This window comes from Patagioenas fasciata, chromosome 1 (assembly GCF_037038585.1).
Source record: "Patagioenas fasciata isolate bPatFas1 chromosome 1, bPatFas1.hap1, whole genome shotgun sequence".
In the NCBI taxonomy this organism is placed as follows: Eukaryota; Metazoa; Chordata; class Aves; order Columbiformes; family Columbidae; genus Patagioenas; species Patagioenas fasciata.
The window spans coordinates 139,736,915-139,763,293 of record NC_092520.1 but is presented as its reverse complement, the minus strand read 5'-3'; the positions used below and the strand labels follow the sequence as shown (position 1 = coordinate 139,763,293).

The 26,379-nt window shown below is 45.4% G+C and overlaps 1 protein-coding gene across 1 annotated transcript; it reads right to left on the bottom strand.

Annotated features, from left to right (window-relative positions):
* Nucleotides 1-25,891, bottom strand: SSPN (sarcospan). The gene is made up of 3 exons (XM_065845463.2): nucleotides 25,372-25,891; nucleotides 12,842-12,928; nucleotides 1-7,326 (listed from the first exon to the last, which is right to left on the bottom strand). Exons 1-3 carry the CDS (start codon nucleotides 25,879-25,881, stop codon nucleotides 6,961-6,963), a joined length of 963 nt encoding a protein of 320 aa, XP_065701535.2. The 5' UTR covers nucleotides 25,882-25,891; the 3' UTR covers nucleotides 1-6,960.
* Between the last annotated feature and the right edge of the window lie 488 nt (nucleotides 25,892-26,379).

Here is a 26,379-nt window from a genome sequence, read left to right as displayed (position 1 = left end):
TGGAGCAAAAGAGAAAGGTTTTATTAGAAACAAAGCAGAGATGCAACTCCTGTTAATTCAGAAGCACAGACTTCTGCAAGCTGATATCCTAGCATTTCCTTCTATACACAAGAGAATATGCTGAATCTGGAAACAGTAGCCCTAACAGTACATATATGGGTATATGAGTGCAGCCTGTAAACTGCCTTTCCGCATTCCCCCAGTCCAGTTAGGTTGCAAAATTTAATTCCTGTGGCGACAGCAAAGTCTATCAGCAAAAAGCCTGGCTGGCTGGGTCCACAACTGATGCAGCGCTCTGGTGTTTGGGAGACTCAGAAGCAGGGAGGAACCCATACAAACACACTCTTTTTCACATTCCTGATTTAATAACACCTTAGATCACCAAAACCAAAAGAGTTCAGAGTGCCTAGTTTATGGTTCAGGTTATTTTCTGTGCCATTTCACATTGGCAGGCTTGGGCAGTGAAATGGCACGAGAGGTTTTTTTGATTTTCCATCAGCTCCCCTTGGTTCCCCTTGCATGCGTGATTCTCACCTGCTTGGATTCACCAGGTGGAAGAGAAAGTGTAAACACCTGTTTTCTATTATTTTCTTTTTGATTGTTCCCTAAACTATCCCACCAAATCCCTGGTGACCAGTATAGTCAGTACAAATGGAGGTAACCACAGGGCTTGGTTGATTCGTGCACATTACGGATCTGGGCCACCAGCCGCCCTTGCCCTTCCTGTGCCATCATGGGCTGTGGGGCTGGAAGAAAATGTCCCTAAAAAGATGTGAGGGTAGCTTCCATACACCTCTGCAATCATGTGGCTCTGGCTCCAGCAGTGATGCTCCCAGCCAGTCTGGTGGATCAGGCAAAAGCTTCCTCTCGTCATAGTTTTGGTGAAAGAGAAATCCCATGCTTAAGTAAGAAAAAAATCCCTCTTCAGTCAGCTTTGGACCATTTTAAAACAGGGTTCTCTTTACACGGCCACAGAGAGTGAAATGGAGTTAAAAACCTGCCTTGCTCAAATATCTCCTTTCCAGGACAATCAGGGCTCTTAATACCAAAGGCTGCCTTAATCGGTGTCACTCTCTGTATCTCACGTAACTTGAGGTCAGCCCAGTGCTTGTCATTCATAATACATCTGACTGATAGAGAAGCATGTATTCAAATCACCCTGTGCAGATTATTCTCCCAGCTCAGTCTTGGCTCCCGCTTGCATTAGGTAGCTGGCTTTCAGGTGCCTGTGCACACCAGGAATACCTGGGCGCACCTGGCTGAAGTGGGGAGGCGTTTGTGAGCTTTGGTGGGTCTCGGCTCCATGCTCTCTCTGCAGTCAGCCGCTGCAAACGGGCCTCAGTAGCTGTGCTCTATTGCAAAGATGGTTTTGTGGGAAGGGAAAGCATTAATGTAACAAATTAAATATGCATTGCACATATCTTCTTTTTAAAAAGGAAAAAAGTAATCCCCAGCTACCCCAAAAAAGTTTGAAGTTTAGATGAGTATTTCAGACATTTGCTTGGACAAGGACATAGGAACTGGGTATCAAAACCAGAAGAAAAATGTTCCTCAGTCTTTGAAGGTGCAATTGTCACTTATAATATTTGACTACAGAGCCAATTTAGCAGATGATAGATGCTACTGGCTAGTGATTACAGAAGGCAACAGGGGAGATGACAGCAAAAATCCCTGGGAGGGGGAACTGCAGAGACCTGTGGTGAGCTAGCACCAAAACGTATCTTCTTAAAGCCCTTGCTACAGGTACTAACCTCTGTGCACAGACACCTAAAAATGAGCTCAGGATGATGTTGTTGGCTGAAGGTACAGCACTGCCTGACGTGACATGGCAGAGGGCTTCCATATTTCCAAAAAAATTTAGCCCTACCTCGGGATTTATAACACAGGCTGACAACAGGAGAGATCCTCGGCTTCAGCCAAGTTGCAGCACCAAGCTCTACACAGTGGATGAGCCCATCTGGGAGCAGCAGGTCCCCGCTGCCTGCCGTGCCTGCCCGTGCCTTAAGGAGGCTTCGAGCTTCGTGTTTGGGACTGAGCTGCTGTTGTTCCTCTGCACCTCCCTTGAATCCCCCTAAGCCAACACCCTTTGCTAAGACCGAAAAACATTTTCCAGACGCAAGCATGTGTACATGTGTGGGTGGGTGGGGTGCAGGGGACTATGAAAATTTCAAGGGGAGGTATGACATCCTGGCTTTCTAAATATAGAGGACCTGAACTGTGGCTTCTCTCACACGCTAGCAGCGTGCTTTCTGTTTCAAAAGGTCCAAAAAGCAAATATTGCACTGGTTGGTAGCACCAAAAAAAAAAAAAAAGTTAAAAAAAGGAAAAAAATCCTGCAAGTTGATTACAGCTTCCAGCACTCTTGCGCAGAGCTGTTTTTCAGGCAAAGCTCCAAGCTGTGCCCACGCAGATCTGAGCGGGTCGGCGAGGCGCAGATGGCCATCACATGAAGGCGGTGGTGGGAGGAGAGGGCTGGTGGCAGCCCTGGCGGGGGCTGGGACCCAGTAGTGCTTCCCCCTTGTCCCCCAGCCCCTGCCCTTCCAGCAGCAGGAGGGGAGGGAGAGGGGCACAAACTGCAGCCCCTCCTCAGGAGCGGGTGCTACCTCGGCCCTTGGTTGGGTTCAGAATGTGACATTTTGGCTCTGTGTAACGCACCGCGTCTCAGTTCCCTTTTCGTTGCTGTTATTGTCACCCTGGTATTTGCATAGCACAACATTAAAATGCCTCAGAGCCAGAGGCAAGTGGTAGCTGCTGCTTCTCCTTTTAAAAAATAAGCAGTTATCCATGCAACACCATGACTGTCTGCGTGTGCTCAGGGTGGGGGGCACTCATGCCACCAGGGGGTTACAGCCTTTGGAAAAGTTTTGCAGAACTGAATTTAATCGAGACTGATGATCTTTAAGTCAAGCTATAAAATCCAGCAGAGAGTTATATGCCAGTAATAGACCCTATTAGAGGGTCTAGCACAGTCTATAGAAAGGATCTCCTCTCTTAAATTCTCTAGGGCTTGAGTTCTCATTTACACAAAGGGCCCTTTTAGCTGTGTAAAATGGCCATAAAGTAGGTGTAAAAATGATTGAAGGTTTCTTTACAACCCCTTTACACTACGAAATCAGTGTAAAGTGGCCAGGGTGCAAATGAGAATCACACCTGGGTTTGTGAGAGTAAATTACATGCAGCCCTTTGCAATTTCTGTGTGTCCATAGTGGTTTAATACTACCCCATTCTGCGGAATTCACCCAGAGAATACATTTTCAGGACTTCAAAAAAAAAAGTTATTTTCTTCAACACCTCTGTCTTTTCTGAGTGTTTTAGTTCCAGGCTTTCTCCCAGTGCAGTCTGTGTGGACTCTGACACTGGGAAAAGGCTGGGAGCTGTCTCAATGTGCTGTGGTAGGTAAAAATCCTTTAAGTTATACCTTCCGAAATTCTTGATGCGAGCAAAATACATTTTGTAAAACTGTACCCCGGTGAAACTGATTCCAAACACTACCATGTCCATTTCCCGGCCTCTCCGTTTTGATTTTATGCTCTTGAGATATATAAAGAGGAGAGTTAGTCTTTGCTAGATCAAAATGCCCCATGTTTATTCATTAAGCATTAAAACACCATCAGAATATATGATTATTACTATTGCATTCTTCCAGAGAGAAGGGTTAAACTGCAACGCGCTGATTAGTGACCTGCAGCGGTGACTCGAAGTGGAGGGTGGCCGGTACTGGGATGCAGGAGCAAACTGTCTTATCCAGATCTCACTTCTCTTCCCCATCGCCACACCGAAAGCACCTGCAGCGACCCCGTGATCATTGCTGCTGCATCTTTCATGCTCTAGAGGCATCCCAGCGAATTTAAGCCCAGGGATGAGTAGACAGAGGCCAGGCAATGTGAGCCCAGCCCCAGTTAACAGGGTCTGGCCCTCCAGGAGCCAAGTGCCTGGGAAGTGATGGGAGACAGGGCATGAAGACACGTGGCTGAGACAGAGGTCAAAGGATTAAGGAGACAAAAGCCCGGCTTCAGTGGAAATGCCGCTCAGCCAGGTCCTCTCCCACAACAGCTCTCTGCCACCAGCCCACATGCAGCACAGCCTTCACTGGAGCACTGCAGACGGAGTTATCTTCCGAACAACAAGGATATTTGGGAAAGGGCAGGGTGGGAAGCATGCCCTGCTCTGCCAGGAGCCTTCCTCTTGCTTGGCTGGACATCGTGGCCCAGCACCTGTAGGTGAGGGCAGGAGGAATCCCCAAAGTTCAGCTGTCGTTCAGCCTCCCTTTGTCCCTCTCCTGCTTCTTGTCATCTTTCTGGAGAGGAGACCCTGCATTTTTGTCCGGAAGGAAGAGTGGGTGCAGCAAGGGTCATATAGGTGGGAGGCAGGTACATCCTCTGCCATATGCTTCGATAGAGAGGACAGCTGGAGACGTGCGAGGGATGGAGGGCAAGACAACCTCTGAGTATGCACATCCATCTCATATGGGAGGCTGGCCCTGGCATAGGTACACCAGTGCTGCTTGCAGGGTCTAGAACATGTCTTATGAAGAGCAGCTGAGGGAACCAGGGCTGTTTAGCCTGGAGAAAAGGGGACTGAGGGGAGACCTCATTGCTGTCTACAACTACCTGAAAGGAGGTTGTTGCCTGGAGGGTGTTGGTCTCTTCTCCCAAGTAACAAGTGATAGGACAATGGGAAATGGCCATAAGTTGCACCAGCAGAGATTTAGATTAGATATTAGGAAACGTTCTTCCCAGAAAGAGTTGTGAAGCACTGGAACAGGCTGCCCAGGGAAGTGGTTGAGTCACCATCCCTGGAGGTGTTTAAGAGACGTGCTGATGAGGTTCTTAGGGACATGGTTTAGTGCCAGAGTTAGGTTATGGTTGGACTTGGTGACCTTGAGGGTCCCTGGAGTCAGGAGGGATGGGCTGGTTCCAATCACTGCACAGACAGCCCTTCTGATGTCAGTGGCCAGGTCTCACATCACCAACCCACCCTCGCACTCCACCGCTGTCTCAGTTTGCTCCAAGCATGCCTGGGAACCAGACTTAGGACTTCGGATGGGTGGTGACATGCGGGCAAGTGTTCACTTGCCAATGTGCCCTGCAGCCATGCTTGCTAGTGACTGTTATTTTTAAGTGCATACAAAAAAGCCCTTTGGAAACTGGTCTCAAAAACTTTCATTCTCTGAAGCTCTTCACTTGCAGCTTGGCAGAGAGCACCTTGGTGACACTACGTCTACTCTAGGGGTACTTTCCACGACAAAACTCAGGCATATACAGAAAGCAGTGTTCTAGGTGGACCACAGGAGACATAACTGTGTTGCGTTCTTCTGGCCCTGGAGGTACACTGGTCTAGCTCTGGCATGATGCGTGATCACCGTATGGAAGAAAATTTTGGGATAGGATTAGAGCTACTTAGACAACTAGCTTTTGCTAGACTAAGTTTTTCACTCCCTGGTGGCTATTTTTGCTGCAGAAAAAGAAAGTTTTTGCTTCTTTGAAGCCTTATAGAAATTGTGTTTGCTTCCTCTTTCCTAATTGTGGTGCAGTTTTTCTGGCATATGATTGCTCCACCCCACCTCAGAAACACCCTTGCTCTGGCAGGGATCGGGAAATCCCTAGTCAAGGCAGGGCGTGACCACCAGCTGCCTTGCCCTTGCACGGCTATGGGGAGGTACTGCAAAATCCTGCCGATTCAGAACCACTCCTACGTTTAGAAATCAATGCTGTGCAAGTAGTAATGACAGTTTGAGGGTCAAAGCGACATACTTGTCTTAGCATAAGGCTCGGTTTAAGGCTAATATGACATAAAAAACACTTTCATGGTAAAAAAGCACTGTTTAAATGTGGCTTGTTATTCTATGCTGCTTATTAAGAAATAGTTATTCTCTTGCCCTCATTATTATAAACTATGGCAGTCTCTTCTTGCTTACCTCCCTCCACCCCAATTTAAAAAACATTCATTGTTGCAGGGATATATCTTCAGGGCTGTTGGCCCAACTCCACTTTTGGTGTGTAAGGCTGATTGTCTTCAGAGTAGTTACACCAAAAATGCATTTGGCCTTTTGTGCTTGGAGCATAATTGGTGGAACTAGCTAGACGCCGGGTTTGGGAGCCTGCAATTACAGCAGTGTCAGCATAGTTTTCAATGTGACTAGTGATGTAGGGTCCTCCACTTTCGGAGTGCAATTGAAAGTTTCTTAAATGGATCTTTTCTCATAAAGTGCTGAGCACTCATACTTCAGAAATCTGTCTGGAGTCTCAAGCAGGGCACACCGAATCACCATTAGTCAACCCACTCATATTGTTGTTTATTAGTAATTGGATTAGGTAAGCTATATCATTAGCCACTCTAAAAACACTATGTATATTTTATATGGCAGTTGTCAATATATTCATTTTGCTGTTGGGCTCAGCCTGCATTTGAAGAGGTCTTGACCTCCCTTATTACTTTTCTGTATGTTAAATCCCCATCAGATTAGCATGGATTATACCCAGAGCATGTAAGAGACAATATATTCCCTAAGCATGATCAGCATAAGTGTAATTAAGCAGTTTGGACCAGATCTTTATCTGGTAGCAATCAGTATAGCTTTTCTGAAGGCAAGAATAGATATCTATAATACTAGTGATGGAAATGGACCTTATTTCTTAACTACTGTAGCCCTGCAGATGAGTTCCCAGTGAGTTTTAAGCCCTCATTTTGCCCATGGCTAATAGAGACCCTCTTTGGTGAGTATTCGCACGGCTGTATCTTAACGACTTTGTATAGTTTCTAGATAGTCTCACAACAGACCTTTAGCAAGAGCAGCTAGAAGAAATGCTCTTAAAATTATTGAAAAATATATTAATTAAAACTGTGTGCATGCTTTTCCTTGTTGAAAACCTTATAAACATTTATCCGTCCATGATGTTTATGGTGGCAGTATGCTGACATTTTCCGTTCCCTGGCTACAACCCCCCACCAGCTCAGGCCCTACACTTTCTCTTGCTGGCCTTCAGTAGCGTTTAAAGGGTAGAACCGAACGCCCACATAAAAGACCTGATATCTGTGTTTCCACATTACAAAGCAGGCCGACAGACACACCAGGGCTGCTATTAGATTGAGAACCATCTGCAGAAGTAAGTACAGGTTGAGCGCGCTGGTGAGGCTGCCACAGTCAACTGCGTCCTGGTAGACGAAGGTCCTACCAAGGGGGTCTGCAGTGTCGAGTTTGCAGTAACAGGTCTCGAGGATGGTATCACAGGTAAATTTTGTCATCTGCAAATAATGGTGTGCAGCAAAAGCCACTGCCAAAACACAGGCAACCAGAGCAAGGGCACTCAGGAGAAAATACATCAGCTGAAAGAAAGAAAAAAAACCTATATATACTCTTTTTCCAGCTAGATAGAGAAGGAATAATGCAGAATGAATGCATGCATTCAATAGACTATCTGCACATTGTGTGTTTCAGAAATTGCAAGGCAGCTGTAATTCCTGGGTGATGCCAAGTTCAGCAGGTCATCTCAAGAACGATTAATTCTACCTTGCATATTCTACATGAGCATTGCCTTGCAATTTTACAGCCTGGTAAGAGCACCAAAAAATCTGTGTCTCTATATGGCCAGAAGCTTTATAGAGGGGGAGAGAGTATCTTCCTCGACTGTTGTACCTGCATTGGCTAGACTTACAGTCATCAGCTGAGATAAATTACTGCAGTTGCCTTGAAGCAGAGCTGAGCAGACTGAGGCTTGGGCTGACATATTATCCCAGGCTGTGCTGAGAAGTAGGTGTTTTTGAAACTTTGCTCATGTGTTATTTCCTGCTCTTGACTTGCATGTCCTGAAAAATCTGATTTATATTTGCAAATCAGGCGGTGATCAATCCCTTCCAAAACTTGCCCCATAAAGGTGGAACAGTCCTTGAAAGGCATAAGAGAGCAGCACGCACCTTTCATGTCCCAGTGCTACCCCTGCTACAGCATGAGAAGAACAAGGGTCTGTTTTGTTACCCCCCCTAATAAGGTGGCTTTTCTCAAGGGTAGCTATGCAGAGTCCACCCCCACAAACACATGGAAACTGGAAGCAATTCAGAGCCTTTGTCACCTCCGGTTGCACCTGAGACCTTTGGATATCAAAGCATATGGACTTTCCTTGCTTTTGGTAGCTGGAACTGACAGTCGCTGTGCTGCATACAAAACATGTGTGAATGTATATTAAAATCATATCCTGTGTTTAGCCAAAATAGCATTTTTGGTTCTGCTCAGCACTGTAAAAACATTTATTTTTCTTGGCATCTTATCTGTCAGACACATGGCACGATTGGGATTCTGTTATTTTAAACGGCAGCTTCTCTCTCTCTCTCTTAACCTCAATACTGCAAGCAAACTATCAATATAAAAGTGGTTTTTATGACCTTGAAACTCCAAGTCTGTGTGTCTTAATAAAATTCACAGTCCTGGTGTTTTTTGTCTTATAACTAGACTGTGAATCAATCTTTCTATTCAGTTGCCAGCTTGAAAAAAATATTTGGGCTTATTGCAAATCTTAGAGCACTATATACATTTTCTTCCCAAAATCACCAAATTCTTACAGCAAGATGTTTCATTTCCAAGACTTGGCTACTATTAAATTTAATTATTTCCCCTGCAGCCTTAAAGCAAGGGCAGCTTCAAAATGAGGGTGGCTCTTATTAAATGCAATTACTTTACCCCTGCAGCTTTCAAGGTAAAGGTCCATGGGAAAGGTGAAGCTGGAAAATGGGGACACCTTCTCATATAAAGCATAATGAAGCAAGCACTGCTGACTGATGGGCCCTCCTCCAAGCAAAGATGTGGTAATTTGTAGGCCTGTGACATTACTTTTAAATATGGTGCAAGTGTGTTTGATGGGGAAAACAAAAAAATGGACAAACATTGACAACCGCTCCTCTTCTCTGAGGGATGAAAGTTGTTCTGGGATGCAGAAGTCCTAATGGACTGGCTGGAAGTCTCTGGATTCAGACCAGCAGGAGACAGAATCAGGTCTCCCTAATAAATGAGATATTAAGCTAAGACTACACGGTGTGCCTGGGACTCCCTGGCAGGTATTTCATTTAGCTGCCAATTTCTATCCAAAGGCAGGACAAAATAGCACGAAATCCACAGCCTAAGCTACACTCTAGGTATGGTAAGCAAGAATTTGCCTGTTGTGTAGTAAAAGGGAAGGAAATCTCAGAATCCCTTTGAAATGCACTAAATACGTGGGCAGCACTTCCAGCAGTCCTCAGAGGTGAACAGAGATGCGTGGGGACATAGGGCAATTTCCAAATAGCTTATTATTCTCACAAGATGTTTGCAGAGGAATCTCCCTATGAGCCGCTGAAAATGAACACATTTCCAAATACCAAAGGTGAGGCAAATGCAAATACTGCCTATGAGGGAGCATAAGACAGCAAGTGCTGAGATCCCATCAGCAGATTAATCACATGCCAGACCTGGAGGCAAATTCAACATCACAAATACAACTGTGTAGTGAGCTCTGCTCAGGAACCAGAACTTGCCAATGTAAAACTGTTTTTTAACAGCCTCAGAGAGATAGGCACTGTGATGCTTAAAGAGAGGAGAAATGGGAAGCGGGGAGAGACAGCACATGATGAGGTCAAACCAGGGCAGTTCATCCTCCTTTGGGCTCTTTATATGAGGAAGGACCGTTTTAGCAATATTTCCTGGCAATAGTTTTGCTCTGTGCCAAAAATAAAAATAAAAATTAAAAAAAATTAGATGAATCGAGTTCCTCATGGAAAAGGCTTCTCATAGTTCTCACAGGTGAAACCAGAAGGGTTTGCAGAGGTGGATCCAGGGCACCCCTTCTGAAGGTGGTGGTGGCTCAGGAACCAGCCTGTGCAGGGAACAGGAACCACGGTGTGTGTCATGGCATGGGCTGCTGGGACTGGGTGGGCAGGAGTAGAGGGTGTCACGCCACCCTGGGACATGCCGTGACCAGCACCACACTGATCTGTCAAATGTTAGCAGATAGCCCAGCAAGTCCACAGGAGATCTCAAGATGTGGTCTTTCCTGTTCTCTTATTTATTTATTTATTTATTTAAGGGAGAGGCTCTCCTCTTTTAAATAGACTCGTAACATGCTACTTTGTGGTACTGCAGAACAGGCTTCCGGCGGACACGGAGATGGGGACAGGCATAAATTCAGCCTGGCTCTTGCCATTGTCCCCCCAAAAGGCAAAACCACCCTCCCAGAGCTGATGGTCTCCATTTCTCATAGACGCACAGCGTGCTGTGGATACCTGCAGTAGTCTCAGTAAGGGACTTCTGGTGAAAGCAGTTTTAACACCTCCTTTTTTAACAGTATCCAGGGCTCATGCAAGTGTGAAGTGAAAGAAGCAGCTGTTGAGAGGGAGGAAGGTAGAGAGGACTGCATGGGTCTCCTCCCATTTCCCACCCCGAGGGAGTCACTCACAACCCAAGTTGCTGGGCTCTGTCTCATGATTGTAATTTTGCATCCTCAGCCTTGTTGCTAAATAGCTAATGTTGATTTTTTTTTGTTCAGACACAGACTTTAACTGACATTTAACTGAAATATTCTCCTCTGCTCTGGTGACACCCCACCTGGAGCACTGTGTCCAGCTCTGGAGCCCTCAGCACAGGAAAGACATGGACCTGTTGGAGAGGGGCCAGAGGAGGGACACAAAAATGATCAGAGGGCTGGAACAGCTCTGCTGTGAGGACAGGCTGAGAGAGTTGGGGTTGTTCACCCTGGAGAAGAGAAGGCTCCAGGGAGACCTTGTTACAGCCTTTCAGTACTTAAAAGGGGCCTATAAGAAAGATGGGGACAGATTTTTTTAGCACGGGTTATAATGACAAGACAAGGGGTAATGGTTTTAAACTAGAAGAGAGGAGATTCAGGCCAGGCATGAGTAAGAAATTTTTTACAATGAGGGTGGTGAAACACTGGCCCAGGTTGCCCAGAGAGGTGGTAGATGCCCCATCCCTGGAGACATTCCAGGCCAGGTTGGATGGGGCTCTGAGCAACCTGATCTAGTTGAAGATGTCCCTGCTCCTTGCAGGGGGTTGGACTAGATGACCTTTGAAGGTTCCTTCCAACCCAAACTATTCTATGATTCTACAATTCTATGATTTAAAGATCTGAGATGTGATACTGGAGATTTAGATGAGCTTTGTGTAAGCAAAGCCCTGGTGGAGACTTTTAGCTCCTACTTTGTTTAAAATAGGCATGTGCATTGCAGCCCAGAAGAGGTTCATCTGGAGAAGCAGTGAGGAGAGGAGGCACTTTGGGATAGTGGGTCCCAGTGGGGATGTGGGACAAGAGAGATGAACAGCCTGGGATTGATCAAGTTTTGTGGCATGCCACAATAGGAAATGCTGGGAAGGTGGATTATGGGGAGGAGAGTGCTTGGGGTAGCCAACAGTCCATGAGCCATTTATTGAACCAGAATTCTTTCAAGGGAGACTTTAGCTCTAATTCTGCCCAGGTGATGATCACCTGGGGAGCACTTAAGAAATGTTTATTTTCTTGCAGGAGCGATGGCTCATGATCCCCACTGCCAGGGCGGGTTGTGTTGCTAAGGGTGGCAGAAACAACTGAGCTGCCCAGCCCGACATGCCATTCCCACCATGGGAGATGACTCCCTTCCTGCTTAGATGCCAAATTCAATTTAATGCTGCAGGGCAAGCAATAAAAAGGCTGGCGTGGCAGCTCCCGCCCAGCCCAGCATCTCCCTGGGCAGCCGTAAGGCTTACTTGTGGGTGTAAAGGTGACAGGGTGAGAATGTAAAGGCAATCAAAGGGCAGAAACAATTGTTCTTCTTCTCCTTTTCTTTATGTAAGTACAGGAGAAGCTTGAGGGAGGCACAAAAGACACACCGGGGTCTAATTTCTAAGGGAGGATGAATGCTGGGTTTGAAAAGCCACTCCTTGCATTTGATTTCCTTCTGCCTTTCTAAGTTAATAATCACCGTTTCTTTGTGTTGCTTGTGTCGGTATTTTTCTTTGTTATTATGTGTCTGCAAAATATTAAGAGCCATGAAAATTACAATAAGAATGAAAAAACAGACCAGAAAAACAGTGTTAAAAAGGTCCCATCTGGAATAAGCATTCTCAGCCTTTCTTTTCTAATCTTCGTTAAACAGTGTCAATGAAGCACAGTTTTGGGGACCAAGGTGGGGCATGGTGCCTGATTTCTGCGCCTCTCTTGTGATGCTCAGATGGGAATTTGCTTCATTGAAGAATGCCGGTCCCCATGGTTTGCTAACACTTTCCCATGTCCACTAATGCCCAACCTTGACACAAGGCACCACAGGCTGAGGTGCTCAGGAACAGCCTCTCCCTCTCCCCTGTCATGAAGGTGGGCAGATAGAGATTTCCAGCCATACTTTTCAATTTGCCTGTGCCCACACAGTTTCTTATTTCATGGTGAGGAGCAAACCTGCTGGGAAGGTGCTGAGATGCTTCTTAGATCACATTCAAAATTAAAACTTCATTTAAGTGGACCCATTTTATGCCACTCGACTTGTCACCCAGCTCTCTGTGCATATCTCTACTTCACCAGTAACCCACAACCTTTCACTGTATGCTTCCCCAATTACTCCACCTTTGTTGATCTGAGTCTCTTTGATATTCTTAAAATATGGCAAATAAAAAGGTATCTCACTTCGATTTGAAATTTTGTTATTAGAGTTTCCCCTTTATAGACTACAGTTTCTTCCTTAGCTGCCTGGAAAATAACAGAAAACCATTCTTGCATTTCAGGTGCATTTTCACTTCTTTTCATGTGGTCTTAAAAATATCCCCAGTATTGACTTTTCTAATTATATTTAACAACATGAGAAGAAAAAGACATTTTTTAAAAAGTCAAGGTACCTTTACTGTGAACTGCACACACGTCTTCTCATCAGGTTGGTACGAAATACAAAGCATAACAAATCCCACTAAGGACACCACACAGACCTGCAAGGGAAGATTTAAAATGTGTCAAAGTTAAAAACAAACAAACAAACAAAACAAAAAACCCACCTCCACAGAAAAAAACCACATTTTTTCAAGCCAAAACACCTTTCTGTGTCAGCAGGACTGTAACTCCAGTAGTAGCGTGTAAGTCGTTTGAGTAGAGGCTACAGCCATGCATCTAAGAACCTCATGTGTAAATGCACTTGTGAGGAGGGAAGAGCTTTAACTTTCACTTTACAGACACAAAAGCACAAAAAAACTTAATCAGAGTGACTTCTTGAATCAGACCTACAAAGACACATCCCAGCAATAGCCTCCAGGATGGGTTTCGAGGTTTTGTCTATGTAGCTAACTATCAAAAAGGAGCAGAAGGCATATGAAGTTGGGCTGGCAAGCCCCAAAAGCAACATCCTACATACCAGTGGATGCTGACAGGGTTCTTATGTCACCAGTACAGGTTGTAAATCAGCAATCATAGCTGCTGCTGGATAAGAAGCAGCACATTTTAGAGCAGAGACTTTCAGCCTTTCCCAGAATGAACACCGTACCAAAGAAGACCTCTCCCCTGCAATCTGAGACTCCATTTTAGCCCTCTGGCAGTAGCTGCTGATAGTTAACAGCAATGGAAAAGTATTTATGCACTTTATTATTAATTTAGCCATCTGTATTATTAATTCTGAGACTGAGATTTATTTGCAGGAACAGATATTCACTGGTAGGCATTCTCCAGCCACATAAGGAGAGGAGCTCTTGCTCTGAGGAGCTAGTCCAGTCAATACGATTTCCTTTTTAAAGCAGTGCTATCTGGCCCCACCATGGTGCTAAGCACTCAAGCGCCTTCCTCTCCCACATTTTTGGAGGACCAGCGAGCAGACTTCACAGGAGGAACACAGGACCTGCAGCTCTGCAACCAGACTGCTGCTTTCTGACAGCTTCCTCCATGACAGGACAAGAGGAACCACATCCCCAGCGCCCAGTGAGGGCTGCCCGGGACTGGATCAGGGCACATGAGGAGTCCTGGCTTCAGCTGCAAAGGAACAGAATGTTGTTGGTGGCTGGAGCTACTCTGGGAGCAATCCATGCATGTTTGGGTTGTCTTAGAAAAATACCAGAGTCTATAGCATGCAGGCATTTTTAAATGCCACTTTGTATCGCACCTTTAAAAAGGCCCAGGTATGATGAACCTTAGCTGGGACCTTAGCTGACATGGGCCAGTGTGCTTCAAAGGTGCTAAGGCTTGCCTTCATGCAGGGCTGGGAGCAAACTTTGGCCTCCTTTCCAGGAGCATCTTGATCATAAATGATAGCTATTACATTCCCAGTGATGACAGCAAGAATCTATACTTTTTTCCCCCTTCACCTTCCTTTGGGGGTTTTGGACACTTCTCATTAATTTGAGGCTTTCTGCTTTCCCAGAGCAGTGGGATTTGCCCTCTCGGTCCAGCCCTGGGTACAAGTTGCCTTTGCTCAAGGGTGGAACTACTCCACGGAGATGCCTGCAGGAGTGTGGGGCTCCTTCACAGCCTCATCCCTGCCTGCTCGCTGCATGCTACGGCAGTGCTGTTCACATCCAGATTTCCAGCTCCACAGGGGACTGCTTGACCTGCAGTGAAAAATACATAACTGTCCTTTTAGGCAGCAATGGTTAAAATCATTTATTTTATGATCCGATGTGTAAAATACTGAATTTTTCTTTATATCTGCATTGTTAGCGTAAGGCACTAGGCAGCAGCCCTGTAAAGGAAGAGTGCCTCTCAACACATGGATAGTCAAGTCCCTCAAGAACCTGTGTGATTAATAACACTTTTTCCCATAAAGTTTTATTTCATGTCATTGCAGTAGGACATGAATAGGAAGTATTGCCTCAGAACATTTCTAAAGAAAGCGTCAGTATTATTTACTCCTTTCTATGTCATGTGTATTTATATTCTAGTCCTATGACTTACACACGGCCTCCAATTTATTTGTTTTCTTCTTTTTATTGTTGACAGCCATAGCTGACAGTGTTGTCAGGGGAAAAAACAACCTTTCTTGTCAAAGGTCCTTCAGTGCTGGGGTTTTTTTTTCCCTAGAGTGCTTCTGTGTGACTCAACCAGGTTTTATTTCTCAGGATTAATCGTCTATGTCCTTGGTGCCTTGCACTGTATATTAATCTTTTAATTCAATTAACATGCCCATAAAACTTAAATCTTAAGGAGATCATATCTCTAGTAATATCCAAATGATAAACTCCCTCAGTGGCAGTAGTGACTGAAGGAAAGAACTTGCAACAGGAACTAAAAAAAAAGAAAAAGCTTAAATACACTCATATAACATTACATCCCCAAATTCATGTGAAATCAAAGCTCACATCAAAGCTAGACCTAAGTATCTTCAGGATCTGGTGCTGAAAGATCTTGTTATGAGCAATAAATCAGATTTGTTTTGCTTTAGCTACACCAGTGGGAATTTACACTGGCATGAACCGAGGGCCAGATTTGCCTCCAGGTTCCTCCCATGAAACATCATGGGACTATGCCCGCTGTCCCATTCCTGTTCCCGTTTTCCCACAGAAGGCTGACAGAGCTGCATTCATTTCAAGGGCAGAGTCGGATTCCAATGGTGGAATTTTCTCTCTACCATCATGTGCCTCGCACCACTTCTGCAAAAACCCTGCTGGCTTTAAATGCGGCAGGATCAGACCTCCCTCTTCAGAAAGCTTCTCATACAAAAGACTATCGTTTAAAAGGATTTCCATTCCAGCACGCGCTTTCTAAAGTTCCTCTAGGATTTAAATAATATACTCAGGGATACTTGAAGAGGCACATTTGTAGAGAGGTATTTATAAAAGATTACACTGGGTCAGGATTCTGGCAAGTCCTGGCCGGGATATTTCAGAAGGCTTAAGTATTTATTTTATAACAATATACCAACATGTTTTTTTAACCAGAGAGGTGTATTTTTGTAAGTGATGGTAAAAAATAATATTGCTGAGAATTATGACCGAGATATGTTTTACATTTCAGTTCTTTAAAGGTGAATTCACCCACTGGAGCAAACCGAAGTGTGGAACATTTATACAGAAAACAGCTTTCTGCTTCTATTTTACACATTATTAATAGATCAGTTCTGAATTATACCTTTGAAATGCAATAGAATAACTATAAAAATCGTGTAGTAAATACTCGTTAGGACTTGCTAAGTGACTAAGACAGCTGCATTACAGCAGGCGCGTTATGGATGCTGTTGATGCTGATTGCTAAGTAGCATTAGGTAATACTGCGTCCTAGCGCTTCAGTAGCCATTGCAATATCCCAGCGTGAAGCATGTATTTCCTATGCCTTATTGACTAAGCACACAACATAAAATGCGACTGAACTTGCTTTAGCACTTGCTTGCCACCAATCGATATGGATTTGTTATACAAATAAAATACATTCTAGAAGAGCTGTAGAATAGTCGTTAATTAGACCAGGTCTTGTAACTGTTCTCTGGAAATCTATAAATATGCATTTCTATGCTGAGTAAATTTCAACTCAAGCTTATTTCAAGATTCTATACTTCTAAATTTTGCAGACAGACTAACACACCCTTTGCTGAATATGTGGTGATGTGAAGGGTTATCCAAGGAAATAATTTAAATTTAGAAAAATACTGTCTAGAAAAACACTCAAATGTAATACAGATGTATTTAGGAAGGGTACAGATTCAGTGTTGGTTAAGGTATACTCTGTGAAATCCCCCAGTGCATAATCCAGGAAAAACAGCTGTTTACTGGAGCTGGCTGAAAAACTTTAAAGCTTATACTCTAGAAAAGTTTCAACACTATTTCTTTTTAGCGGGAAGCAGTAGATGTTCCTTCCATTGAGCAGAAACATCTCAGGGCTGAAAAGTGACTTAAGAATTCACTTCTTTTAAACCACAATCCAAATAGGAATAGATATTTTCTAGGTTGCCCCAACCGTAAAAAGAGCTAGAACCTGATGTTGTGAGAACTGAATTAAGATGCTATAGATTTCAGCAGGACCTGACCCCAGCCTCATTGAGAAGTGGGTCCCAGTTGATTTGCCTGGGAGAATCTCTGCACCCACGGAGAGCTTGTGTGTGCACAGTCCTTGGCTCTTGGGGGACTTTGGCAAACTGACTCTCCCTGTACACGCACACAGGTTGGCACAACTGGGTGTTTCTCACAGCTTGGAGCCTCACACGCTGCTGTAAAATAGATGGTCCAACAGTGAGACTGCAACCATACCGCAATGCACATTCAGCACTTGCAAGGAGCATGTTTTTACACATCTTGATCACCCTAAAACCAGAACTCAAGTAGTAAAGAAGAAGATAAATCTCAAGATAGCCAACCCTGTCCCTTCCACTAAACCTATTACACTTCTGAAAAGAGTCACGGGTGAGAAAAACAGGCTCATCATCTCCAACAGGAACAAACACAGGTTTGTTTTGCAGAACACAGGTAGCAATGCAGAAGGGCATTTGGACAAACCTACAGACATTGCAAATCAGTAAGGATCATGAGGCTCAGGGCAAGGCAGCCTCTCTCCCCATCCTCACCTCCCTGCAGTTCACTTGCTTTTGGTCCTGCAAGGATTCCGCACAAGGTGTATGAGCAGCACAAGGACACCCCATGGTAGTGACGAAGATGGTTATGTAATGTACAGAACCGAAGGGGAATATGAACACACAGGGCACAAATTTCCGCTGTGGTTTGCATTCATTATCTTTGCACATTGACATATTAATGTGGTTTGCTTCATTTCAACAGATTTCAAAACCACAGATTGCTCTAATCTGTCTGCATCTCTCCCTTGTATACTTGTGAAAAGTGGTTTTTCTTTTCTTGCTACACTTTTAGCCCAGGAGTTGCTATAGAATAGGTGGTTTTCTCCAGTAAAGAGCTTCCTTCCCAGAGAAAATCCTGGGAAACCCTGGTATGTGAAGCTGGCAAAGCGGGAGATCTGGAAACACCCACAAAGACAGGATGGAAGGAAGGAAAAACCTAGTCCAAGGGAGCACCTTCGGTCTGTGCCACGACACAAGACAAATGCTGCAAACACTCACAAAGACATACTATAGCTCATCCGCTCTTTATCTGTGTAGCGTGGCTAAGACCACCACATGAACATGTCTCACGATTTGAGCTGTGTCCATGATTATGAAGCTATGGCAAGCCATTATCTCTATAGTCATAAGATTATCTAGTCTGAGGAAATCTGTTTGAACAATCTTCCTTTCCGAATCTCACCTAGGCTTTTTGCACAATCATAACCCAGCCAGGAACTCTGTTTCCCTCCCTCCTTCCCCATGAGGCTATAGCTGGAACAGGGGTCTAAAACACAGAGGAGTCCAGCATTAGATCAGCACTCGGCCAGGTATCACACAGAGCTCTGGTGTGCAGCTACCTTCTCAAACCGTTCTTTGAAAATATTTCACCATTTCTTCCCATCAAAGTTTTCCACTCTGTACCTGATCAAAATAAAAGTATGGATTTCAGCTAATCAGGCATCAGTGCATAGTTACGCTTAGAAAATGATGAGATTTAATGGCAGACAGCTCTGAAGAATACAGCTCTGATGCTGCATACGTACAAGGCAATAAACAAGCCCTGGAAACGTCACCAGAGCATATTTCATGCAGCCTTCCTCATGGCATTTCATCCAGAGTTTCACATACTTTGGAGAAGGTGCAATTAAATACCTAAACTTGGAGGCTGTTCTTGAAGGCTGTCCTCTCTCAATCTTTTTGATGTTTTCCCATGGCCAATTGAAGCTACATTGTTTAAAAATTGGATGCCTGCGTGACTATAATTTCCACTAGCTGCTTCAATGGCACTACTTTTTAAGTGTCATCTTTCATTAAAAATTGAAATCTGCTTCCCTAATGACAGGCAAAAGTTAAAAACCCAGAAAGGCTGTATAGGAGGTAAAGCCTGACTGAAAGCCACCTCCATAATTGCTGCAGGAAAAGGTGTCAAAAGCAACAACAAAAAAAACCAGCAAGGGGCCAGGTATAACAAGAAAGTGTCTCTCTTCTTTCAGGCTTTAAAAGGGAAGACATTTCAGGGGTTTTTAAATAACACAGTCATCCCCCATGTCAATATGGAAGGGGGTCAGTTGCCTCCCACTTTAGCTGGGGATACTTCCCAATTATTGACCTTCTCTAGGAAGATGAAAAGGTTAACTCACACATAAAGTGGTTGTCTGATGTTTGGCACGGCCACCACCATGCAGCCACAGCATCCGGCCTCATGGAAAAACGTTACATCCAGCAGGTGGGAGGATCCAGAAGGAGAAAGACGAGGGAGGCTAATGGGGCTTACCCATACGGGTTTGTCTCATTTTATTGTGTGAAGGACCACCTGCAGAAAGGCTTTTAGGTGGGAACATCTACAGAGCCTCATCTGTGGGGAAACTGTCAGAGACAACGTGGCCCTTGAATTGTTTTGTTACAGTGAGATAGGGAAACTATGTACACTATGGGAACAGCTACAGGTACAGCAAGCCCCTTCTGGTCCAGAAGAGCGCAGGTCTAGCCAACCACAGATAATAATAAGGTTGCACTTATGGCACAGAACTGTCCTTTTTTTTTTTTTTTCCCTCAGACACCTGTATACAATGATTCATTCTTTCAGCATCTGTCTCATAACAATGTTCTCAAAGCTTCTGTTTCATGGTTACACATGCCACCATCATTGTACCCATTTTTCGGATGAAAATTCAAACCCCTGTCTTCTCTCTGACACCAGCTTCTTCCACAGCAAAAATCCAGCCTAATTTTAAGGGCCTTGCTGCTTCCCTAGGAACTGGGCATGCCAGAGCAACTTTTCTGAGAGCTGTACAAGCAAAGGAGGGTTGCTGGGAGCTTGTCACACCACCTTCCTGCCCTTCCAGCCCCATAGCAACACAGACCCTGACAAGCTACCGAGGCAGAGGCTGGGTCAGCACTGCCTGTTGCAGGCAGCACTGTTGATTTTGGCACTCAGGTTTACCAGCCCACAACCACGTGCTGAGTCAGTGGCAGGACCCGCTGTCTGAGTCAGACTCTCATGCAGAAGTACAGCAGTTAAACAAACATCTCAATTATCAGCAGCTGATAGGGATACGGAGCATCAGGAGATAGTCCTGTCTGTTTGCTACCCATGTTGTACTAATCATCAAAAGATCTTCGAAGCATGAAAACCAGCCAAACTCCTCTGCCAGCCCTGTCCTATGGAGGGGTTGTCCTGCACCATTCCCTATGCTGCCTCGCAACACACTTGCTCTTGCCCCTCATCTCCTGAAAACTATTCCTTGCAGCTGGGTTTTCCAGCCATGGTGAGATCTTCATTTATGTCACCTATTCCTGTCTATGAGCTGTTCAAAGCAAAGGATTTTTTTCCTTTGCTGAAGGTTTTGGCTTAATTTTTCTACAGGTTCTTTAAAAAAATATATGAAAACTTGAAGACACATAAATAGTTTTGACCACAGGTAAATGAAGAATAATTAAATTGCTTTTTCAGTTGGAAGTCTGCCTGCCTTTCACACCACAAAGCACCACATAAGAGAAGCCAGTGCTTGAATGGTACAGCCAAAAGGTAACAAGGCATGGCTAGCCCCTGGGTAAAGCTCAGGGACCCTCTGGCCCCAGGAAACACCTGGGGAGATGTGACCCTGAAGGTTCCAAGCAGCAAGAAGGATCAGAGCTCCTGAGCTGGGGACTCGGCCCATGGAAGATCTTTTGAGACAATTTTAGCAAGAAGCTAAATGACAGCTGGAGCCACAGTTGCTGTCTTGAGCTGCTTGAGAAACAGATTCTTTAAAAAATACTTTTAAAATCCCAGTTTTATTTACATCCATGTATATATGGATTTTAAATAACTTTCTGACAGAAATAATACACATCCTGGATTAAAATTTCTGATGAGCATTTTTGTAACATTCTTAACTGCCCAAGTCTGTAAAATGGGTCTGAAAGGGAGCTCTCCTGTGAAAACTGATACTCTCTACTTTTAATCACAGTGGAAATAATCTAAGAGCAGAATTTTTCAAGGAGAAATACATCGTTTATTCGTCTGGGTGTCAAAAGGCCACAAGCTAATGAAAAAGAGTGAAAAGGATACCATTAATATGTACTGCTCCTGCAACACTTTTTATCCAAGGATCTCGAAGCAAGGGGTGACTGATAGCCATTATTAACCCCACTTTACAGGGGAAATAACAAAGTCTTAGCAAGGTTAAGTAACTTGCCCAAAGCTATGCAGCAAGTCAGTGGCAAGACACGTGAAAAAATAAAGCTCCACACTTCTGGGTGAAGAGTTTGTCAAAACTCCTTCAAAACAGCAAGGCTGCTGGGGTGGTCCAGCCTGCAGTTTTGAGTGCTTGGGACAGGTCTCATGGAGGAGCCTGGCAGGTGCTTCAGACCTGGACACTTTCACTATAAAATGGCTACAGGTAGGAGAAATGGATGCCACCTTCACTGTTTTAATTGCATTTCTTTCCCTGTCCCTAGCAATGTGGAAGAGGCATTTTACAGGGAATAGGCCGCTGAAGCTGAAGCAGAAGTGATAAATCACATAGGCTTTGTGGTTCCTGTCCATAACCCTTTCTTTTGGTTTCTGACTAATGCCTCACAGATTTTGGATGAAATACATTTCAAACTAGTAGGTTTTAACCTGGTTTCATGGTGGAACACTTCTGATGCAATGCAAGCTGTATTGTTTCCTTCTGCAGGAGCTGCAGGAGGGAATGGCTGGTGCCAGACACCTCTTGGGGGAGACCCTTTTGGTGTCAGGGGCCTCCTCTGCTCCCCAGCAGCAGATAATTTGTCACGTTTATTCCACAGGGTGGTGAACCCAATCCCTGATCTGTGCTATCCTCACAAACCTAGGCAGTCAGGTTTTGAACTGGTTTAATTCAGACTGCCTTGAATGGTTTTCCTCAGTAGCCTTTTACTCTGCCTGCTTCTCTAAAGATGTTCCTTTTCATTCAAGGTAATGCACTAAAGTACTTGATTTTCAGCAAGGAACAGTGTCACCATTTTGCCACTAATAAAGAAGGAAAAAAAATCTTTCAATCAATCAGGGTCTATTTAACACATTAGCAATTTTCCTTCATTTTTCTGTCACCCTGCATTAACAGCCACGGGGTCAAATCCAGCCCTGGTGTAATTCCGAAGGAGTAATACTAGGAATGAGCTTCACCCATTATCTCTAATGTTGCTAAAAAGGTCTCAATAATAGATTTTTTAAGTTCTTGATTCTGAATACTAATCAAGTCCTCTAAAAAGAGCACTTGAGTGGGATGCTACTAAAACAAATATGCTCTGGTATTTTACATCACATCTTTCTGTTCTGTTGCTCATTTCTGTGCAAATGAATGAATTTCAGGAAGTCACTTTCTGCCACAACATTTGTTCTCAAGCAGCATGTGGGTCACCCATCCTCTACCTATATGCTCTCCATGCAGCCTCCCGCAGCAGCCCAAGAGCCAGCCACGTGTAGGATGTCCTAGCCAAGGTTCCTCCTTCATGGGCCAGCTTCCCCCCCCAGCTTTTTGGATGTCAGTCCTAAGAACAATCCTCCCCACAGCTCACCAGCTGCAGCCTGTGACCCATACACCCAGAAACTCCAGCTCAGTAGCATCTGGCCATCTCCATTCAACGTCCCAGTGAGCACCAAGTAGCTCCATGGAGACATCAGAGCACAAGAACAAAGTAAATGCAGCATCATGTTGTACCTCCCGCATTTTGCCTCTCAAATATATGCTTTGCATTACTCCTGTGGTACATTGGCCATGATCAGTGATCTACACATGCTCTCTTGCTGGGAGGCTCTGAGTCTGCACCACCACCTCCACCTCTCCTTTCTAACACTGATTTCACTCTTACCACTCTCTCTGTGGGCGTCAGACACCTCTTTCCCTGCTACTTTGGGCTGAGGGTGCAGGAGAGCAGTGTGGTTCCCCAGGAACCTGCCTGGCCGTGTGCCCCTGACACATGGTCCCTGCCATCACCTCCACAGCAAGCAGGGTGGCCACCAAAAGCCATTGTGAGCTAGGGAGGAGTCAAACTGCACTTAAATGTGCTGGTGGCTCAACATCACACCAAAGTCCCCAAGGTGAGAGTCACCGTCTGACTCAAACCATAGGTATTATAGTCTGCCCCCCCAGGTCCCTACCAACATTGGCAACCAACAACAGAACCTGAGGTAATGTCAGGAAGATGTGCCACGGGAGGTTTAGGTTGGACGTTAGGAAAAGGTTCTTCCCCCAGAGGGTAATGGAGCACTGGAACAGGCTTCCCAGGGAGACAGTTATGGCCCCAAGCCTGACAGTGTTTAAGCAGGGACTGGACAAGGCCCTCAGACACATGGTATGAACTGCGGGGTTGTCATATGCAGGGACAAGAGTTGGACTTGCTGATCCTTCTGGGTCCTTCCAACTCAGGACATCCTATGATTCTGTACCTGCAGCCCACAGAGTCCAGGTCCTGAAAACAGGGGCAGCCTGTAAAAATGAAGCAAAACGAAGCTCTCACCCCCATAGCCACCATAGCCCCAGAAGGTGTGTTCCCCCAGGGGTTATCCTGGCTGACTGGTGAGTGCAAAACGTGACCACCACAGCTGAGAGCTGATTTTGAGTTGTGGGTTAGCTCAGGAACACACATAGAAAATTGAGGCTGTTTTTCAGGGGGGAACTCTGGAAGGGACTGAGCTTTGCCTCACATGGGCATCTAAATGTCACTACTGTCTGCAGCTGCTGGTAAAAACAAGAGGAGTTAGAGCTCAATCTTCAGAAAGTAGTGACTTGAGTGGTATTTCAGGCCTCCCTGAGGGAGATCAGCCATATGTGTATGTCTCCCATGGATGCCATTTGGACACTGGTGACATTCATATGGGCCAGGGGCTGCTTTCATGGCTTCTCTCACATCCCTGGCCATACACTAGTTCAGTCCAGCTCACTCTTTCCCCAGCTTTTTGTAGTGAAAAAGCTATTTCAAACCTGGGATACTACTAATGCTGTCTGGAAAAGACATAATCTGACCTCCAGAATCCCCAAAATAAACAAGAGGAGTGAAAATGTCACATGCTGCTATTTTATCACACATACTCCCCCCTGGCTTGTAACAGTGAAAACCCCAGGAGGAAGTTCTCCTCCCAAGCAAGGGCAAGCTCTCACCCTGCAAAACATCGCCAAACTCTTAGATACCTCTTCAGTAGGAAGAGAAAGAAGAAGGGGGAGATGAGTAAGAGGAGCTTTTCCTTTGGGAGCTCAGGCCCTGCTCCTTCCACTCTTGGGAGGGTCACCCAGCAAGATTAATACAGTAAACCCCAAACAGTTCAAGTGTTCAGATAATGCTCCAGCTAGCAAGGAATTACATTTACAGGAGATGCTCCCATAGCTGTTTAGCACATTGAGAAATATTTTCTTTAAGTGCCTAAACATGAATTTATTTGCTGGGAGTTTTTACAGCCTAACAACACCCAAAACAGTGCTAACACATCAGTATATATTTTCCCAAAGTCTGCTGCCTAGGGAAAAGAACCTGCATACTGAATTGCATCCATGGCACATGCCAGGGTCGTCATCCCTGACCCTGTCTCTCCACAGGCAAACAGCACGTTCCCAAGCACACAGCCAAGCAGGGCCACACCACACACAGCACCGAGACCCTCACAACTCCTCCCCACCCCTGCAGGAGCAGCTGCTGCTGCGGACCAGCCCGGGCTTCCCCACCAGCGGTGCCTCCTATTTACGCCCAGCAGGACCCTGCCCTTTACGCCGTCCCTTCCAGCCCCTGCGGCAAGGCTGGTGTGTCACTCGAAACTGCATGTGACTTGGTGAGAGCCACCGGCGGGCCCTGGGACGAGTCCCCCTTTCCCTGCCACATTGCCCACCCACCAGCCCCGTCCCCCTCCCCACAGACACGTGCAGTCTCTCCCTCTGCTGGAGGAGAAGTTGGGGAGGGGTGGGCAGGAAGGGGGTTAAATCACAGCGGTTCTTCGACACAGAGCAGCAAGGAAGGTCAACAGACAGCCATTCCTCTCCTCTCACTATTACCAATGCACCCAGCTAAAAGTTGCAAGTTATAGAGTTATATTCTCACTTCAAAAACCTGACTGTTATGGTTTGGTGAGGAAAGAGGGAAGGCAGCACAAGCAATCAATATTTTTTTTCAGCATCACCAGACAGGAGATCACTGCAAAGCACAAGCTAATACATACATCTAGTGAAGAGCAACCCTGTATTTTATTTAGGGTCTGTTGAATATTTTAGGGAAGAATATAAAAGCTTGTGTTATTCTGCAGGAGCGGTTTCGTTGGGAAAGTATACCCAGACTTTTAATCCTAGGAATATTTATAGTTAGCATAACTCAAATGGTGTTATGCATGCAGTTGGTTAGTTTAAAGTGGAGCGTCATGCAGCTTGCATTAATGTTGGCAAAGGCACTGTATGGAGAAACAGACTTTATGCTTACAATTATCCCAGCCCAATATGGAGTGTCTCTGACTAGCAGAGAAGAACTGATGCCTGCCATAAGGAAGCCCAGCACTGTTACAGAGATGCCTAATGCCAGCTGCAACAAAGCAAACAGCAGCGGGAAACGGCAGCCACAAGTGTGAGATTCCTCCTCCTGGCCAGTTTTGGGATCCCCCTTGGTTTTCTTCTGCTTCTTCTTCTTCTTCATCGCGGGCTCCTGCGTTTTGCTCAAGTCGGTGCTTTTCTCCCCTTCAGGTGCCTTCCCTGTCTGGCTCTGGTTATTCAGGGACGTGCCGTGCTGTGGTTTCTTCTTGTCCTTCTTTCCCATGATGATGAACTTTAGGTTTTCACGTGCGTGTGTGTACGCACGCTGACGGGAGTGTGAGTTTTTTTGCCCCCCGAAGCTTCGCTTTGTGCTGGCTGAGCTGTTCCCGGTATTTGAATCAAGAAGGCTGAACAAATATGGAAAACATTTGGAGCAGATTGTCAGAGCTTTGAAATGCCACATATAGCCCAGAGAAGAGGGGGATTCAAGGGGGGTAACGAACTGCCAACATGCAGTCTCCAGCTCTGCACGGAGTTTGGCTGTGCACACGGGCTGAGCACGCATCTGCCGCCACGGCTGCATTGCTGTGAGCACACACGTGCGTGTGTGTTCGTGGAGGAGCCAGGCAGGCAAGCAGCATGCAGAAAGTCTGCATCGCCAGGTGATGAACAGGAGGGAACTCTGTCTCAGCAGGGAGCCGGGAGCAATCAGGCGCCTGCGTCTGTGTGAGCACTGAGCAGGCAGGTAGGAGCTCATCACGCCGTGGCTCCCCTGGGTATGACTGGCACGTAGAGCAGAACTCAGCACACCCACGCAGCACCAGGCACACAACGGGCACGTTTCATGCACTGGCTGAATCAGATGGAATGGGTGCATCTCACTGGGAGAGAGTTGACTATGTGCATGGGAAGTATGACATTAACACGAACAAAAATTCAAATTAGTAACCCGGGGAGTCAA

Bases quoted from the DNA above. Each gene is read 5' to 3' on its own strand.
- SSPN (XM_065845463.2), bottom strand. From the start codon at position 25,881: ATGTGGCATTTCAAAGCTCTGACAATCTGCTCCAAATGTTTTCCATAT. The intron at 12,929-25,371 runs GTAAGCATAAAG...CTTCCCTTGCAG, and splicing joins CATATTGGGCTGGGATAATT to GTCTGTGTGGTGTCCTTAGT. The intron at 7,327-12,841 runs GTACCTTGACTT...TCTTTCTTTCAG, and splicing joins GTGTGCAGTTCACAGTAAAG to CTGATGTATTTTCTCCTGAG.